Here is an 18,097-nt window from a genome sequence, read left to right as displayed (position 1 = left end):
TTACATTTGTGTTGTATTTGTGCTGATAAATAAATGATGATATATATATATATATATATATATATATATATATATATATATATATATATATATATATATATATATATATATATATATATATATATATATATATATATATATATGTGTTTTTATTTGTGCTGATAGATAAATAAAGGAAGACTAGTATAGATCTATTTCAAGCTATTTAGCTCTCATCAGCTAGCCATATCCTTACTGGGATTCGAACCTGTGCTCTATTGCCTCCCAGGCAAGGAGTTAACCATTTGAGCTACAGAGAACGACTCCTTTTATCAGCCAGCCAGGGTGGGAGGTATATACTTAAAGTCACAACCCCTGGTATGCCCAAGTGTGGGAGGAAGGTCACACTTCCACTCTCTGTCATTAGGCTCGTCACAAGAGTCCATCCAGACAGAAACCCAATATTTTTACTGTTGCCTTTGTTATATTTGTGTTTTTATTTGTGCTGATAAATAAATAAAGGAAGACTAGTATAGATCTATTTCAAGCTATTTAGCTCTCATCAGCTAGCCATATCCTTACTGGGATTCGAACCTGTGCTCTATTGCCTCCCAGGCAAGGAGTTAACCATTTGAGCTACAGAGAACGACTCCTTTTATCAGCCAGCCAGGGTGGGAGGTATATACTTAAAGTCACAACCCCTGGTATGCCCAAGTGTGGGAGGAAGGTCACACTTCCACTCTCTGTCATTAGGCTCGTCACAAGAGTCCATCCAGACAGAAACCCAATATTTTTACTGTTGCCTTTGTTATATTTGTGTTTTTATTTGTGCTGATAAATAAATAAAGGAAGACTAGTATAGATCTATTTCAAGCTATTTAGCTCTCATCAGCTAGCCATATCCTTACTGGGATTCGAACCTGTGCTCTATTGCCTCCCAGGCAAGGAGTTAACCATTTGAGCTACAGAGAACGACTCCTTTTATCAGCCAGCCAGGGTGGGAGGTATATACTTAAAGTCACAACCCCTGGTATGCCCAAGTGTGGGAGGAAGGTCACACTTCCACTCTCTGTCATTAGGCTCGTCACAAGAGTCCATCCAGACAGAAACCCAATATTTTTACTGTTGCCTTTGTTATATTTGTGTTTTTATTTGTGCTGATAAATAAATAAAGGAAGACTAGTATAGATCTATTTCAAGCTATTTAGCTCTCATCAGCTAGCCATATCCTTACTGGGATTCGAACCTGTGCTCTATTGCCTCCCAGGCAAGGAGTTAACCATTTGAGCTACAGAGAACGACTCCTTTTATCAGCCAGCCAGGGTGGGAGGTATATACTTAAAGTCACAACCCCTGGTATGCCCAAGTGTGGGAGGAAGGTCACACTTCCACTCTCTGTCATTAGGCTCGTCACAAGAGTCCATCCAGACAGAAACCCAATATTTTTACTGTTGCCTTTGTTATATTTGTGTTTTTATTTGTGCTGATAAATAAATAAAGGAAGACTAGTATAGATCTATTTCAAGCTATTTAGCTCTCATCAGCTAGCCATATCCTTACTGGGATTCGAACCTGTGCTCTATTGCCTCCCAGGCAAGGAGTTAACCATTTGAGCTACAGAGAACGACTCCTTTTATCAGCCAGCCAGGGTGGGAGGTATATACTTAAAGTCACAACCCCTGGTATGCCCAAGTGTGGGAGGAAGGTCACACTTCCACTCTCTGTCATTAGGCTCGTCACAAGAGTCCATCCAGACAGAAACCCAATATTTTTACTGTTGCCTTTGTTATATTTGTGTTTTTATTTGTGCTGATAAATAAATAAAGGAAGACTAGTATAGATCTATTTCAAGCTATTTAGCTCTCATCAGCTAGCCATATCCTTACTGGGATTCGAACCTGTGCTCTATTGCCTCCCAGGCAAGGAGTTAACCATTTGAGCTACAGAGAACGACTCCTTTTATCAGCCAGCCAGGGTGGGAGGTATATACTTAAAGTCACAACCCCTGGTATGCCCAAGTGTGGGAGGAAGGTCACACTTCCACTCTCTGTCATTAGGCTCGTCACAAGAGTCCATCCAGACAGAAACCCAATATTTTTACTGTTGCCTTTGTTATATTTGTGTTTTTATTTGTGCTGATAAATAAATAAAGGAAGACTAGTATAGATCTATTTCAAGCTATTTAGCTCTCATCAGCTAGCCATATCCTTACTGGGATTCGAACCTGTGCTCTATTGCCTCCCAGGCAAGGAGTTAACCATTTGAGCTACAGAGAACGACTCCTTTTATCAGCCAGCCAGGGTGGGAGGTATATACTTAAAGTCACAACCCCTGGTATGCCCAAGTGTGGGAGGAAGGTCACACTTCCACTCTCTGTCATTAGGCTCGTCACAAGAGTCCATCCAGACAGAAACCCAATATTTTTACTGTTGCCTTTGTTATATTTGTGTTTTTATTTGTGCTGATAAATAAATAAAGGAAGACTAGTATAGATCTATTTCAAGCTATTTAGCTCTCATCAGCTAGCCATATCCTTACTGGGATTCGAACCTGTGCTCTATTGCCTCCCAGGCAAGGAGTTAACCATTTGAGCTACAGAGAACGACTCCTTTTATCAGCCAGCCAGGGTGGGAGGTATATACCTGGGAGGCAATAGAGCACAGGTTCGAATCCCAGTAAGGATATGGCTAGCTGATGAGAGCTAAATAGCTTGAAATAGATCTATACTAGTCTTCCTTTATTTATTTATCAGCACAAATAAAAACACAAATATAACAAAGGCAACAGTAAAAATATTGGGTTTCTGTCTGGATGGACTCTTGTGACGAGCCTAATGACAGAGAGTGGAAGTGTGACCTTCCTCCCACACTTGGGCATACCAGGGGTTGTGACTTTAAGTATATATATATATATATATATATATATATATATATATATATATATATATATATATATATATATATATATATATATTTAAAGTCACAACCCCTGGTATGCCCAAATATGGGAGGAAGGTCACACTTCCACTCTCTGTCTTCGACTCATCACAAGAGACCATCCAGACAGAAACCCAATATTTTTTACTGTTGCCTTTTTGTTATATTTGTTATATTTATGCTGATAAATAAATAAAGGGAGTCTCCCTTTATTTATTTATCAGCATAAATATAACAAATATATATATATATATATATATATATATATATATATATATATATATATATATATATATATATATATATATATATATATATATATATATATATATATATATATATATATATATATATATATATATATATATATATATATCAGAGATATTAATTCTTTTTAAAAGATAGATTTCTTGGAGACAAACTCAACTCCTGATGACCAAATGGGCATATCCATGGAGTTTCTTTGGCAGCAGTAGAAATATGGGTTATTCTTTGATTTCTTAGTCAAGCCTAAGGCCTGGGCTTTCTTGAGCTTTCTGACTAATTAGGTCTGATCTGACTTAACGTTGAGAAGGATCAGTCCATCATTGCTGCCACCTGCTGTTCATGATTAACAAAATGTGATTTAAAAAAATCCCTCTGCAGTATTTCTACTTCTATTTACCATATTATTATGGTTGGTTGCCTAGTCAGATGTTTAGACTGGATCTAGCATTTTTAATCTGCCTGTTGTTTGATGGTGTTAGGGGTAACTGTTGCAGAATGCAAACTCTTGCAAGGTTAATAATCGATAGTGATTTTGTCAGTGTCAATGATATTCAATTGATACTCCAGATGTTTTGGATTGCACCCAAGGTGCCTGTAACTGTTGGTATCTTTGCTTTCTTTTGCCAGAATCATTCTACTTTTATTTGCAGGTCTTTGTATTTTGTGGTTTTCTCCAGTTCGTTCTCTTCTATTCTGTTCCCCCCCCCCCCAGGTTTTTACATCTGTCCAGACTTTTCATCTTTCTTAGCAATAGTTGCTAAATTTGGGGTGTTAAGTGGCAGATGCTTGCTTGTCTGTACCCTACAGTCCCAGAGCACTTTTAACTTCTTCATTTTCTATTATTTTATCTATTTTATGGTCTCACCAGTTCTTGCTTGCAGACAAAAGATATTTCATGCAGATATATCAATGCACCATTGTTGCTACTTTGTCATGCGTTGTTTGTAGTCAGTCTGTATGATCTTGCAGCAGCTAACTAGGTGGTCCACTGCTTCTTTAGCTGCTATGTGGAGTTGACATTTGCTGTATGTTGCTGTCTTTTTAATTTTGGCTTTGTATGTATTTCTTCTTAAGACTTCATCTTGTGCAGCCAGAATTAACCCTTCTGTCTTCTTCAATTTTCCTGCTCTTAACCATTGCCAGGTCTAGTTGCTATGTGCTTTGTCTGCTAGTTTTTGTCTACTAGTCATATAATACTTCGCTTTGCCATGTCTCTTTTCTACTTTATTTGCTAATTAATATTATTGCAACCTACTCCAAAATGCTCTTTTTATTGTTATTGTTCAGAGATCACATGAAGTCATGTGCAGCAGTGGGAAACTTCAACTCTCACTGTTGAACTAGAGTGCACATCAGATCTAACCAACATGGTTAATAGGATTTAGAATTGGTTCAGTGACATCTGGAGGGTGATGTGGGCGAACAAACTTAAGTGAACTACAGTGGTGAGTTCCGGCTCCTGTTGCAACCGGTATGCTGCAATGGGGCCGGGCGTCCACCATGTGCACGTGCGCAGAGCGTGCATGCATACCCACCCCCTGCGATGCTCAAGCTGTTCAGCAGAGCATCATGCAGGCGCCATACGCACCATGCGCGTGTGCAAATGCCCCAATTGGTTTAAATAGAGGTAAGGAGAGCGGGTGGGAAGGTGGCCCCTCTGGAGCACCGGAGCGGAACGGTACCTAGTGCTCCCAGCAGGCACCAGTACCGGAGTTTACTGGTCGTATCCCATATCCTTATGTCAAATAGGAACTTCAAAGCTTTTCCTCCTTTGGTTATTAACTGTAATAGTGATATATGCGCATTTATATGGTTCAGTTATAATGCAAGATATATTGGGAAGACAATTTCTTTGGAAAGACAGAATATAAACAAATGAGAGAGCAAGAACCATAGTTTTTAATCTCCTTTTCAATCCCCTTTTGTATTGAAGGAACAGACACAGCCTTCCCTGGTACTGCTACTGCGCCACCACCTGGCCTACCTACCCAGAAGATTACAGAATCACAAAATGTGTTGGAGAGAGAAATAGAGTTGGCAACTCAGATAACAACAGTTTCCAGCACTGCCCAACTCTTGGGGATATTAGAAACGGTTGCTCCTACAGGGTCTCCTCCTTCTACCCAGCTCCCAGTGAAAATGTTGGAAGTTAAAGGTTGGTTGATTAATTTAATTCTGAGTCAATCTCGTGCCACCTCAGTTGAATGGGAGAGATCCTTCTATATGAGACTTTGAAAAGTTGCTTCCAATTCCGATAAGGCAGAAGTCTGACACTTCATGCCTGGCTGAATTACTGCTCATGGTAACCCTCACCATTCACCAAGTTGGCTGTAGCTTCTGGGAGTTTGTAGCTCAATAACAGTCAACGGGCCACAGGATACCCAGCCTGGGCTATGCCATGCATCCTGTGATCCTAAGTTTCATATAACAGTTAGTCAGAATTAATTTCAGTCCTCTTGTAAGAGTTATTTTTATGTTTATTGTGGTTTAATGCTTGCAAGAAAAAAATCCAAATTTGTTAGAGAGGGAAATACAGATAGTCCTCAACTTACGACCACAATTGAGCCCAACATTTATGTTGCTACATGAGAAATTTGTTAAGTTTGAAGTTTGAGGTTTATTGGATTTATATGCCGCCCTTCTCCCAAATATTCAGGGTGGCGTACAACATAAAAGAAAACACATATTACAAAAATTAAAAAGAACATTAAATAAAGTATCAAAAAAAACCCCAATTGATATTTACAATAAAAATTTAAAAATTAAATTAAAATTAACAATCAAATTAATCCTATATTTTATTCTATTCAGGCCAGGCCGGCTTGCTGGAAAAGCCAACTTTTTAGGGCGCATCAGAAGGACCGGAGGTCGGGGATTATGCGAAGCTCCGGGGGCAGCTCATTCCAGAGGGAAGGCGCTCCCACAGAGAAGGCTCTCCCCCTGGGGGTCGCTAGCTGACACTGTCTGGCCGACGGCACCCTGAGGAGGCCAACTCTGTGGGATCACACTGGACGGTGGGTGGCTACTGGTGGCAGTAGGTGGCTTCGCAAGTACCCTGGGCCTAAGCCGTGGAGCGCTTTAAAGGTCATAATTAGTAACTTGAATCGCACCTGGAAGACAACCGGCAATCAATGCAGGCCGCCTAAAAGGGGTGTAACATGGGAGCACCTAGGTACCCCCATGATAACCCGCGCGGTCGCATTCTGGACCAGCTGAAGCCTCCGGGTGCTCTTCAAGGGCAACCCCATGCAGAGAGTGTTGCAGTAGTCCAGACGAGAAAGGACGAGGGCATGAGTGACTGTGCACAGAGCATCCCGATCCAGAAAGGGGCTCAACTGACGTATCAGGTGAACCTGGTAAAAGGCCTTCCTGGTCACGGCCATCAGATGTTCTTCTAAACTAAGCCACGTATCCAGGAGGACTCCCAGATTGCGGGCCCTCTCTGAGGGGGGGGGGGTAAAGTTTCTTCCCCTATCATCAAAGATGGAACAAGATGCACAAATCAGGATGACAGAAACCACAGCCACTCCATCTTGGAGGGATTGAGCTTGAGTCTGTTCCTCCCCATCCAGATCCATACAGCCTCCAGGCATCGGGACCTCACATCAAGGGCATTGTTTGGGTGGTTTGGGGTAGAGATGAAAAATTGATACCGTACCCCAAAACCACGGATGATCCCGCCCAGCGGTTTCATATATATGTTGAACAGGAGGGGTGAGAGAACCGACCCCTGGGGCACCCCACAAGTGAGGTGCCTTGGGGTTGATCCCTGTCCTTCAGTCAACACGAACTGCGACCGATCCGACAGGTAGGAGGAGAACCACCGTGAAACGGTGCCCCCCATTCCCAACCCCCCGAGTGGTCACAGTAGGATACCATGGTCGATAGTATCAAAAGCTGCCGAGAGGTCTAATAGGACCAGGACAGAGGAGCAGCCCCTGTCCCGGGCCCGCCAGAGATCATCAACCAACGTGGGTTTTGCCTCATTTTTTATGACTTTTCTTGCCACATTTGTTAAGTGAATCATTGCAGTTTGTTAACGTTAGTCATTCAAATGTAAATCACATAAGTATGGGGACGCTGCAATGGTCATAAGTGTAAAAAATGGTAATGTCACTTTTTTCAATGCTGTTGTAATTTGAATGATCACTAAGTGAACTGTTGTAAATCAGGGACTATCTGTAATCTGATGTAATGTAAGGCAATTTAATATATTAATTGTCATGAAAAAAATGCATGGTTTTAAGAATGCCAAATCTCATATCAGTTCACTCAAACATTCAGTTTTTTTATTGAAGTACTGTCTTAGTTAATAACCCTGCCCTTATAATCCCACCTAGTAGGCAGGAGGTGAGTAGAAAAAAGTATTTTTATTAGTTTTTAAACCACAAATCATATACTTTTGTAGTATTAGGAGATTTAATGTATGCTATAGTTTTTCTTTCTTTTCACATTTGTTTGTGTTTGCAGTTTTTCTTAATTTTTGTCTTGTATTGTATTTTGCAGTTTAATTATAAACTATTTTGAGATATGTATTCTGAAAAATAATTTTCAAGTAAATTAATAAATGTTATGTTAAATACAGTTGCAATCAACTAGATCAGTGTTTCTCAATCCTGGCGGCTTGAAGATGTGTGGACTTCAACTCCCAGAATTCCCTAGGCAGCACAGCTTCTGGGAGTTGGAAGACCACACATCTTCAAGCTGCCAAGATTGAGAAACATTGAACTAGATGGTAGAAGTTTTCTTTTAACTCTAATATATTAGATCTCAAGATTATCCATTGAAAGAGAGGGTTAGAGATTCAGGGTACACTGGAAGAACTTTTTTTTCCTTGTACACCACATAATGAAGAGTTGGAATTATTTACTTTAAGAAATAAAGGTATTTACCAATTCAAATATGAGAGGTCATTGATGCTCTCTGAGCTCCCTTTTTTCTTTCAGACGTTTTATTACCAAACTGGGCAACGTCATCAGTGCTAGTGAGCTCAGAGAGCAGCAAGGAATCCTGAGCTACAAATATTCTCTTGTATCAATTCAAAGAGCTTCAAAGCATTTGGGAACCAACCTTAATTCACGTGCTAAGAATTTCCACATGTACAAAATATATATTCTCACCTATTTCCATCCGCTAGGATTAGCTGAGGTTCTTATCTCCAGTCATGGGTTAAGGATGATGAAAATTATAATATGAAACTTCTTTTTTAGTCACAGTTTGCAATTGTATAGGTCTCACTTGTGATTCTTGCTTGGCTTCCAGAACCTGTCACCCTCCTAGAGAATAAAGAGGTCATTTCTGTTACCTATATTCCTGCATCGCTGGATGATCTGAGGGTGCCAACTGAAATGACTCTGCCTTCTTTGGCATCTTCTACACGGCAAACCACAGTTCTAGCTGCCCACCGAATTACCACAGCTTCAACTTATGGATTGGAAAGGCTGGAATCAGAAGGTACTTAAGTAAGATGATTTGAACAGGGATCTTTAAAATCTGAATACTCTCCAACAGGAATTGACTGAGAGTGTAATGGTCCAAATATCTATCATATATAGCACTAAAATGTTCATGTCTGTTTGATTGTTTGTAACTTGGGTGAAAGAATATATCATAGGGAACAACAATTTGGAATCGAAATTCCTCAAATGGGTTATAGGACATGTCCAAGATGCAGGACCTACCGTACCTCCTTTTGGGATTGAAATTTAGCAAAGTTGTAAGTAAGTTGTAAGTCTCAAACCTGCCTTAATGCATAGAATCTAACTGGATGGCTTTGGAGTATGTGGTGTAGGGTTTCCTGCCTAAGCAGGGGATTGGACTAGAAGACCTTCAAGGTCCCTTCCAACTCTGTTATTCTATGTCTATGTAGTCATTTTCACTTAGCCTAGGAAGAAGGCAATGATAAATTAGTTTTGGAAATGTTGCCTAGAAAATTTCTCGGGCTTGTCCAAGGAATTAAGACTGACTTGCAGGCAGATCTCTCTGTCTCTGTCTCGCCCCCCCTTTCCTCCCTCCCTCCCTCCCTCTCTCTCTTTCACTCAGAACAATGGCTGATGACCTCTTTCTATTGGTCCACGATAGAAAGTGTCCTCACATACTGCATTACAGTATGGTAAGCTGGTTTAAGTGCTGCGGACAGGAAGGCACTACAGAGAGTGATCAATTCGGCACAATTGGTTGCCCTCTAACATCACTGGATGACATCGCCAGGTCTCGCTGTTTTAGCAGACTAAGGAAGATACTCAGAGACGATTCACACCCTGGTCAGTGACTCTTTGCACTTCTACCATCGGGCAGAAGACATCACAGCATAGCCAGCCGAACAAAAAGGTTTAAAAATAGCTTCTATCCCTTGGGTTGTCAGACCCGTAAACACAACCACAATCACTCCACAAACACATGGAAATGCATGACTAGTTTTTCTTTTCCTTTCTTTTTCTACCCCCCCCCCCAATTACTTGCATTGGGATTATTCTTTATACTATTTATGTTGTTTGTATTTGTTGTCATCGATTGTACAGTGAGGCTAAAACCAATTTTGTTGCATTTATTTTGTACAATGACAATAAAGGCTATAATATATTATTATATACATTTAATAAATAAATAAGTAAATACAATGATTTTAAGTAAACTGTAAACATGTGGATTAAAATGAGACTAGATTTCACAGTACATTGTTTCTTTACCCAGGGCTTTATAGATGATTATATGATTCAAATCCAAATTCAGCATCTCCAAGCATATGGAAATGTCTCTCAAGATATTTCTATGCTAGTGGAGTAGCTTCATTTCTGTACTCTGATGTTAAACTCTCAACACTTATTGCAAAGTCTTTTCATAATCAAAGGACTCTGAACTTTGTTATTCTTTCTGAGGCAAGTAGAGGGGGGTAGCTGGAGAAAACAGGAGACTTGTCTATCCCAGAAGGTGATAAGCCTGATCAAAGTTTTAGAATTCGAAAAGGGGAGGGTGGTTGTAGCCTAGTGAAAACTTTAAAAATGCTTCCGCCACACTAAAATAAAAGTAAACTGAGGTAGAAGGAATTAGGACAGGGGACTGATGGGAAGAGCAGGGAACAGTTAACTTTCTGGTAAATGGATCTCAGCAATGTTTATTTTAAAAAAGCAGATTGTATGAATTGCAAGTTCTCTTAATCTACCTAGTGCCACAGCTGGCATGAGGAATCATTTCTTAGGGCACGCAAGGTGTTACCCTGTCAGCTCCAGCGTGCATGCTGGGCAGCTGATTTTGGCCATTTTGAAGCCTCCAGAGGGCGAAAAACGACTCAACGCTCAAACCGGAAGTTGGAAAATGGGCTGTTTCCGGCCTCCAGGGAGGGGGCTGGGGAGGCTGTTTTTGCCCTTCCCAGGCTCCTAGAAAGCCTCTGGAGCCTGGGGAGGGTGAAAAACGTACCTACCGCGGCCACTGGAAGTTGAAAAATGGGCAGTTTCTGGCCTTCCGAGAGCCTCGGGGGGGGGGGGAGCCAGAGGAGGACGTTTTTGCCCTCCCCAGGGACCTAGAAAGCGGTGCACGCATGCATGGGACAGCAGTGGTGGGTGGGTTTCATGCACACATGCACAAGGGGCACGGCACAGGGAGCATTATGTTATGGGGTGGGCACACGCAGCAAACTTCTTCAGGGGGCCTCTCAGCTGCCATCCAGATATGATTGGATATCTATACTAGGAGTAGGTTCTGTCCGGCTTTACTGCTGGTTCACTCGTGCATATGCTTTGTATGTGCACACATGCTGGATGCGTGCTGTGCACGCACGCATAGTTCAATTAAAATTGTTTTGCACATGCGCAGAACTCAATAACAAGGTGACGGCGGTGACCAGGAAACCGGTTTGGGGCTGTGGCAGGCCTGGGCCACGGCTGGTTCCAGCGACCCAGGCCGTCATACTATTACTGTAAAACCCACCTATATCATAAAACAGTAACAGTTTTCTGTTTTTCCATTATATTGGTGTAATTGCCAAGCATATTTGGTTTTTTTTTTTAAAAAAAAACAACAGTTATTTTAAAATGAATATCTCTGTTTTATTTGTGTGGAGTAAAAAGGGATGGAAGCAGTGACTGGAGTGGTCTTATTTTGCAACACTTATGCCTCCCTCCCTCTTTCTGAAGACCAGGAATATCAGCCTGTGATATGGTTAATTAATCAAACAAACCAGTTAATATTTTATCTAGATATGGACATCACATATTGCACTGTGAATCTGATCAAAGATGATGCATATGTCGCGGCTGAAGGACCGAAAACTGTCCTTCAGAACAGACTTAATCTCTCCAGCCCCCCCCCACTAAAAATTAGGTCCTTAAGGTTGTTTTTTTCTGTCATTAATTACATTTCATACTTTTGTGTGATGCATTTCTAGGAATAAACAGATTTTTATATTGTAAATATATATCAAAATTAATTACCACCATCTCCACTCTCAGAATGACTGGGTGGTTTATAGTCAAAACATAAAAGCATAAAAACCATATAAAAATGCTGTACCTATGTAAAAGGAGCTGGGTTGAAACAAAAATAAGTTAAGAGTTAAAATCCAGGGTATGGAAGGTGGCGGGGGGGACCTTAATATTTAAGGCTATCTGTAGAGCCTTTGCACAATTGTTCATTAAATCAAATATTTCTTAATTATAGAGCGATAATTATTTCTTTGGGTAGAGAGGACTGGATGGAGAGTATGGCTGGATTCATATATTGTCTTTTACTTTTTTTAATTAGTTGAATAAGCCAGGATAATAAGCTACCAAATAATAAAGCTATAAATTAAATATTTTATTTAAATAATAATTTCTTATAAATATTAAGATATAATGATAATAAGGGCAGTTTATAAACAAACTAACAAACAATGCCACATTGGTTGGGTTCTATACAGCTCTCAGCCAAAATCTAAGATAGAGATCTGTAGTAAACACCAACTTTAATCCCATCACTTTTCACTGTAGCTTTATGTAAACTTTAAATTTATGTGCTTATTTTGATACTTTAAAACACTTATCAAGAGGAAACACTCAAAAAATGGAAATACTGCGGTTTTATTTCCTCATTGATTGCTGGCATTTTCTTTATAGCGTCTTCCTTCTTCACTGGGATTTTTCTTCTAAACTTCCTTGAAGATTGCAGGGCCTCCTTATGACCAACTGATGGCAATGTTTCCTTTTGTTTCTAACACCAAGGAATGTAATGTAATTGGTAATGCAGGGTTAGAGCAAAATATTTTAGAGATAGGCAAGAATCCAATGCATTTCCTTCTGTGATGCATGAAATCACTGCATTCATCCGTTTGCACAATGTCTGGAATTTTGAGAATTGATCAGTCAAATATCTACTGGTTTGACCTCTAGGATATTTAATTATTTTCGGTTGAAATAAAGGGGACAGGAACGTACTAAAATTCGCTGGAGAGCATTCCTATTTGATTTTAAAAAATATGGACTCTAGTGCAGCCTCATTGTTTGCATGAAAAAAAGCTTTTATTGAAAGAATAAATTGTGCATTGATAATGATGGATAAATTCTAATATTGGGCAAGTACAAACAGAATTGCATCTCTCATAAGAACAAGGGTCTCTTAAAGACAGTTATGCTTGATTGACATCCAAATCTAGTGCCTTCCAGATGTGTTAGACCAGTATAATGGCTAACCTTTTCGTTGCTGTGTGTCGAAAGGGTGTGCATGCATACCCATAATGCAATGCCTGTGCACCCCCACATGCCTCCCATATGTGTGTGCAACCCCCCCACACTCCCCCACCACTATGCATGCACACGCAACCCTCAATGTGCATCCAACCGTCTGCGCATGTACGGCAGAGACCCAAAAGTGGCTGGCGGTAGAGGGGGCATGCCATAGGTTCGCCATGGTGTTAGACCATCACTGAGCATTCCCAGCCCACAAGCTGTTTCCATGCTGGCTAGGAGTTGTAGGATCTATCTATAGAATATATTCAATATGTCTAGAGGACACCAAACTTGGACAGACTTTCTTAGATTGTTAGTCATTATGGCCAATAGGCTGCATGTATCCATTTTGCAGATTCGGGTGGAGCATTCAGAATTACATAGCCAAATGATCATTTTCAGTGGCACAATATTTGTCTTTCTGTTCCTACAAATTAAGTCCTCTAATAAGTGTGTCCCCTAATTCCAAAAAAAATCATTCACTTAAAAGGGATAAAATGAAATAAAATTTTAAAAAGGCCACAATTAAGTTAAACACTTTTACTTCTAGTGGTGTGAGTATCGATCATTGGGTAAATGATTAAAATTAACATTAGGATTGTAATGTATTTCTACTGAAAGGCCCTCCTCTTAAGATATTCTTCTTTCCAAAGATGGGAAGAGTTTTTCACCAATATTGTGAGATAAGAGGAAAAGAAGAAAGAAACTACTTTGCATTTGATGAATAGCTGTATCTTTGGAACTTTCCATATACTATCATTAGATACTCACAGAGGATTGAGACTTTAATTAATCCTCTCCCCTCAAGGCAACAACCTCTATTTCAAGCATCTTCCAACATTTCTTCAATAAAAAAGGAGTACAAATACGAACATCATAATATGTTTTTTTAAAAAAATATCATCTTTCTTTTAATTCCTATCTCTTTAGAGGAAGAGGAGGAGGAAGAGGAAGAGGAGGAGGAAGAGGAAGAAGAGGAAGAGGAGGATATGGATGAGGATGAAGAAGGGAATGAGGACGACAGAGAACCCAGTTTAATAGATGAAAGCTTAGATGATGCTGACCTCTCCAGTTTTACTCTTCCTGGGGAAACCTCACAGGAACCCTTGGAAGGTCTGGAAAACCCTGCAGGAAGCCTCTCCGGAATATCCTATCATGTACCAAATGCAATTGAATGGGAACAGCAGAACCAAGGGCTCGGTAAGCAATACGTAACATGTGGAAGGTTTGGGCAGCAAAATCTCTATGCTCGAAAAGGGAGTTCTTATTTTCATTGCAGTTATCAATTCTTCAGTGGTTTAGCTGGTTATCAAATGCTGGCTAGTGGGTAGTGCAGTGGTGAAATTCATTTTGTTTTACTATCGGTTCTGTGGGCGTGGCTTGGACTTGGTGGGTGTGGTGTGTCTTGGTGGGCATGGCAGGGGAAGGATACTACAAAATCTCCATTCCAACCCCACTCCAGGGGAAGAATACTGCAAAATTTCCATTTCTACCCCACTCTGGGGCCAGAGGTGACATTTGGTGGTTCTCTGAACTACTCAATTTTTCCGCTATCGGTTCTCCAAACTACCCAAAATTTCCGCTACGAGTTCTCTGAACTACTCAAAATTTCCACTACAAGTTCTCTGAACTACTCAAAATTTCCACTACGAGTTCTCTGAACTACTCAAAATTTCCGCTACGAGTTCTCTGAACTACTCAAAATTTCCGCTACGAGTTCTCTGAACTACTCAAAATTTCCGCTACGAGTTCTCTGAACTACTCAAAATTTCCACTACGAGTTCTCTGAACTACTCAAAATTTCCGCTACGAGTTCTCTGAACTACTCAAAATTTCCGCTACGAGTTCTCTGAACTACTCAAAATTTCCACTACGAGTTCTCTGAACTACTCAAAATTTCCGCTACGAGTTCTCTGAACTACTCAAAATTTCCGCTACAAGTTCTCGGAACTACTCAAAATTTCCACTACAAGTTCTCTGAACTACTCAAAATTTCCACTACCGGTTCTCCAAACTACTCAAAATTTCAGAACCTGCTGGATTTCACTACTGGGGTAGTGGGTAGTGATTAAACTGATGAACTAGAATTGAAGAAATATTTCCATTCTTGATGTTTTCACTCTATTTATTTATTTGAATTTATATCTCACCTTTCATTAAAGAGTTCAGTGACCCCCTGATTCTATTTATCCCCAACCATAACGTGGGCTTTTGCAAGATTTGTCTTCTACATATTGGCCCATTTCTGGATAGAGAGACCTTGTTTGTGGTAATCCATGCTTTCTGGGTTAGTCTAACACACTCTAGTTGGGCTGCCCTTGAAAAGCATTGGGAACCTAGTCTGGAATGCATTTATGCACTCAAATGTTTGGCATTTTCACTGTACTCATATAATATTGATTCCCAGTAGGTTTCTGAGTGCAATTTAAGGTGCTGGTTGTTATCTATAAAACCCTACAAGGCATAAGGCCAGGCTCCTTGTAGGACATTTCTCCCATTGCTTCTGCTCCTTCTCACCAGATCCAGCAGGGACAGCATGACTCCTCTCGTATTGAACAATATCATCTTGTTGGATCAGCAGTTGTGCTTTTTCTGCTGTCTTGTGGAACAGCATCATCCTGGACATCCAATGGCACCAACCCTGTCCCTGATACCCTTTCTTAAGATTATGAAGGCCTAGCTGTTTCCCCAGATGTGTGGGAAGAGAAGTTAAACAAGCAATGCTTTTGTTGATGTGGTATGATGATTAGGCGGGATTGTTTACCTTGGGTAGCATAACTTATTGTTTGCAACTGTTGGTCTCACAGCTAGTCCAATGTATCTTTGCTACTACACTACATTAGCTGCTGTTGACATGAGAAAACAAAATAACCTCAAGGGAGCCAAATTAAAATCTGAAAGGAAAAAGTAGAAACAAATGTAATAAATAAATGTGTACCCTACCAGTTTTAGGGAAATGGAATTTCATTACTTTTAGGGATATTTGAGGGAAGGCACTATGTATGTGCTGCAAAATTCTCCTTAGCCCGTTGAATGTTCATTGGTTCAGTAAAAGGTTATTGGATTCACAGTGAGGTATAGCAAAGTCTATCAGTGCTTTCAAGAGTTTAGAGCAGGGGGTCCTCAACCTATGGCCTGCTGGCCAGATACAGCTTGCCGAAGCCATTAATCCAGCCCATGCAGGACCACAAGGCTGCCCCATCCATGTCATCCTGCCCACCCGCTGGCCCCCACCCTTCAACTGAGCGCAGGACTTACCTTTGCAAGCTGGAAGTGAAAGGTAAGGCAGAGAGCTACTGGAGGCTGGACGCCTGTTTTGGGCTGGCAGAAGGCTTCTAGAGGCCGGGAAGGCAAAAATGGGATGCACAGCTGCCCCGGGATCCCTCTGCGCATCTTGTTTTTGGCTGGCAGAAGGATTCTGGGGGCTGGGAAGGCCAAAAACATGTATACGGCTGCCCCAAAAATGCAACATGCAAACAAAAGCAAATAAAACACCCCCAGGAGCAAAACAAAATAAAGTTTAATATGTGTGTATTGTTTAATGGACTGCTAAATGGACTGCTAAATTGGCCATGCCCACCCAGTCACATGACCACCAAGCCACACCCACCCATTCGGGATGGGAGCCGGGGAGGCGGAGTGGGGGCAGGAATCCCACTTGTCAAAGAAGAAACCGTGAGATCTTATCATAGCCTGGACAGAATAATTCTGCACTCCCTTGAATCTTTTCTTCATTTTGTTTGTTTTCAACTATAAAACAGGGTTGTTGGCTTGCAAATTTGAACAATGGGCAAAGTGGAAGGGGAGAACTCATCTGTTTGCATTCCTTTTGTTTTGACTCCTTTTGTAGGAGGCTTGGAGAAGGAGTGATGAATTTGAACAGAAAAGATAGCAGAAAGGGAAAAGATTAGGCAGAAACACGGCCCCCTTCTTGAATCTTTGTTAAGCTTGTAATCTTCTGAGAAGCTTGGAGTTGAAGCAGCTTTTTTAGGAAGACAAAAACCATCAGTGGATTGAGTGTTCATTCCAATCTGAGATGAATATTCATTGATTGATCTGGAAATATATTTTGCATATGTGGCTCTGGGAGGTGCATTTGATCAATCTCACGGCTAGTCCAGAAGCAGCAGACAGCAGCACCCAGCTGACCGTGGCTGATCTTGGGGGAGGGAGGGTAGAGAAACTAAGCAAGGTTAAAAATGGTTAGTATTTATATAAGGGGCTCCCTGAATCAGTGGTGGGTTCCTAATTTGTTTACTGCCAGTTTGCTAGGAGGGCATTTTGCGTGTGCACTGCTCGCTTCATACCCCCGCCCGCCATGCGTTGTTGCGCATGCGCAGTTGACTGAAAACTGTTCTGCGCACGTGCAGAAACATGCCAACGACGGCAGAAGAGACTGGGGAACCGGGTATGGCAGGCCTAGGTTGCTGCCGGTTCCAGCCACCCAGGCTGCCATACCACTACCAGTTTGGCTGAGCCGGTTTGAACCAGTAGGAAGCTACTACTGACCTCAAAGAACAAGGCTTTAGGGTAGATTAAGACGTTAAAAACAAACAAAACCAGAAGACGGCAATGTCAAACTATGCATCTTTTGTTGCCAAGAAAATTACAGGTAGTCCTCGACTTATGACCATAATTGAGCTGTTAAGTTAGTAACACAGTTGGCAAGTGAATCTAGTTTTTCCCATTGACTTTGCTTGTCAGAAGGTTGCAAAAGTTGATCACATGACCCTGGGACATTGTAACTGTCATAAATATGAGTCAGTTGCCAAGGGTCTGAATTTTGATCACATGACCATGGGGGGTGCTGTAAGGATTGTACTTGTGAAAAATGATCCTAATTTCCCTTTTTTGGTGCCGTTGTAACTTTGAACGGTCATTAAATGAACTGTTATAAGTTGAGGACTACCTGTATATGGAATCTGTATTCCTCTAGGTCAGTGTTTCTTATTTCAGCAACTTTAAGATATGTGAATTTCAACTCCCAGAATTCCTCAACCAACTTCCTGGGTAGTTCTGGAAGTTGAAGCCCACACATCTTAAGGTTGTTGAAACCTTAGGTTTATATCTAGTCTAGGTATTGCTTCAAATGCCAGAGATCCTTGTTTAAATAGCCAGGATTTAGCCAAATAGCCAAATAATAAAGGATACTGGTTGTAATTCAGTAATATCTGGAGGGCAAATAAGATCTTCACTCTTATAACACCTGCATCC

At 40.8% G+C, this 18,097-nt stretch overlaps 1 protein-coding gene across 3 annotated transcripts in view; it reads left to right on the top strand.

The window, feature by feature from the left end:
- The window catches only part of ARMH4 (armadillo like helical domain containing 4), an 81,249-nt gene that overhangs the window by 23,321 nt on the left and 39,831 nt on the right, over positions 1–18,097 (top strand). For 2 of the 3 annotated variants that reach the window (XM_087728114.1, XM_087728121.1), the window contains exons 4-6: positions 5,116–5,337; positions 8,445–8,636; positions 13,814–14,083. In XM_087728114.1, coding sequence (XP_087584240.1) covers positions 5,116–5,337; positions 8,445–8,636; positions 13,814–14,083 — 684 coding nt within the window. The remainder of the gene's footprint in view (positions 1–5,115; positions 5,338–8,444; positions 8,637–13,813; positions 14,084–18,097) is intronic. The other variant, XM_087728129.1, reaches the window with a different exon arrangement.

This window comes from Thamnophis sirtalis, unplaced genomic scaffold (genome assembly GCF_051295495.1).
Source record: "Thamnophis sirtalis isolate CommonGarterSnake01/CBP01778 unplaced genomic scaffold, rThaSir2_p1.2 scaffold_1, whole genome shotgun sequence".
NCBI classification, from domain to species: domain Eukaryota; kingdom Metazoa; phylum Chordata; class Lepidosauria; order Squamata; family Natricidae; genus Thamnophis; species Thamnophis sirtalis.
The sequence above is the reverse complement of the archived record's forward strand: the minus strand, read 5'-3'. Positions and strand labels throughout refer to the sequence as shown.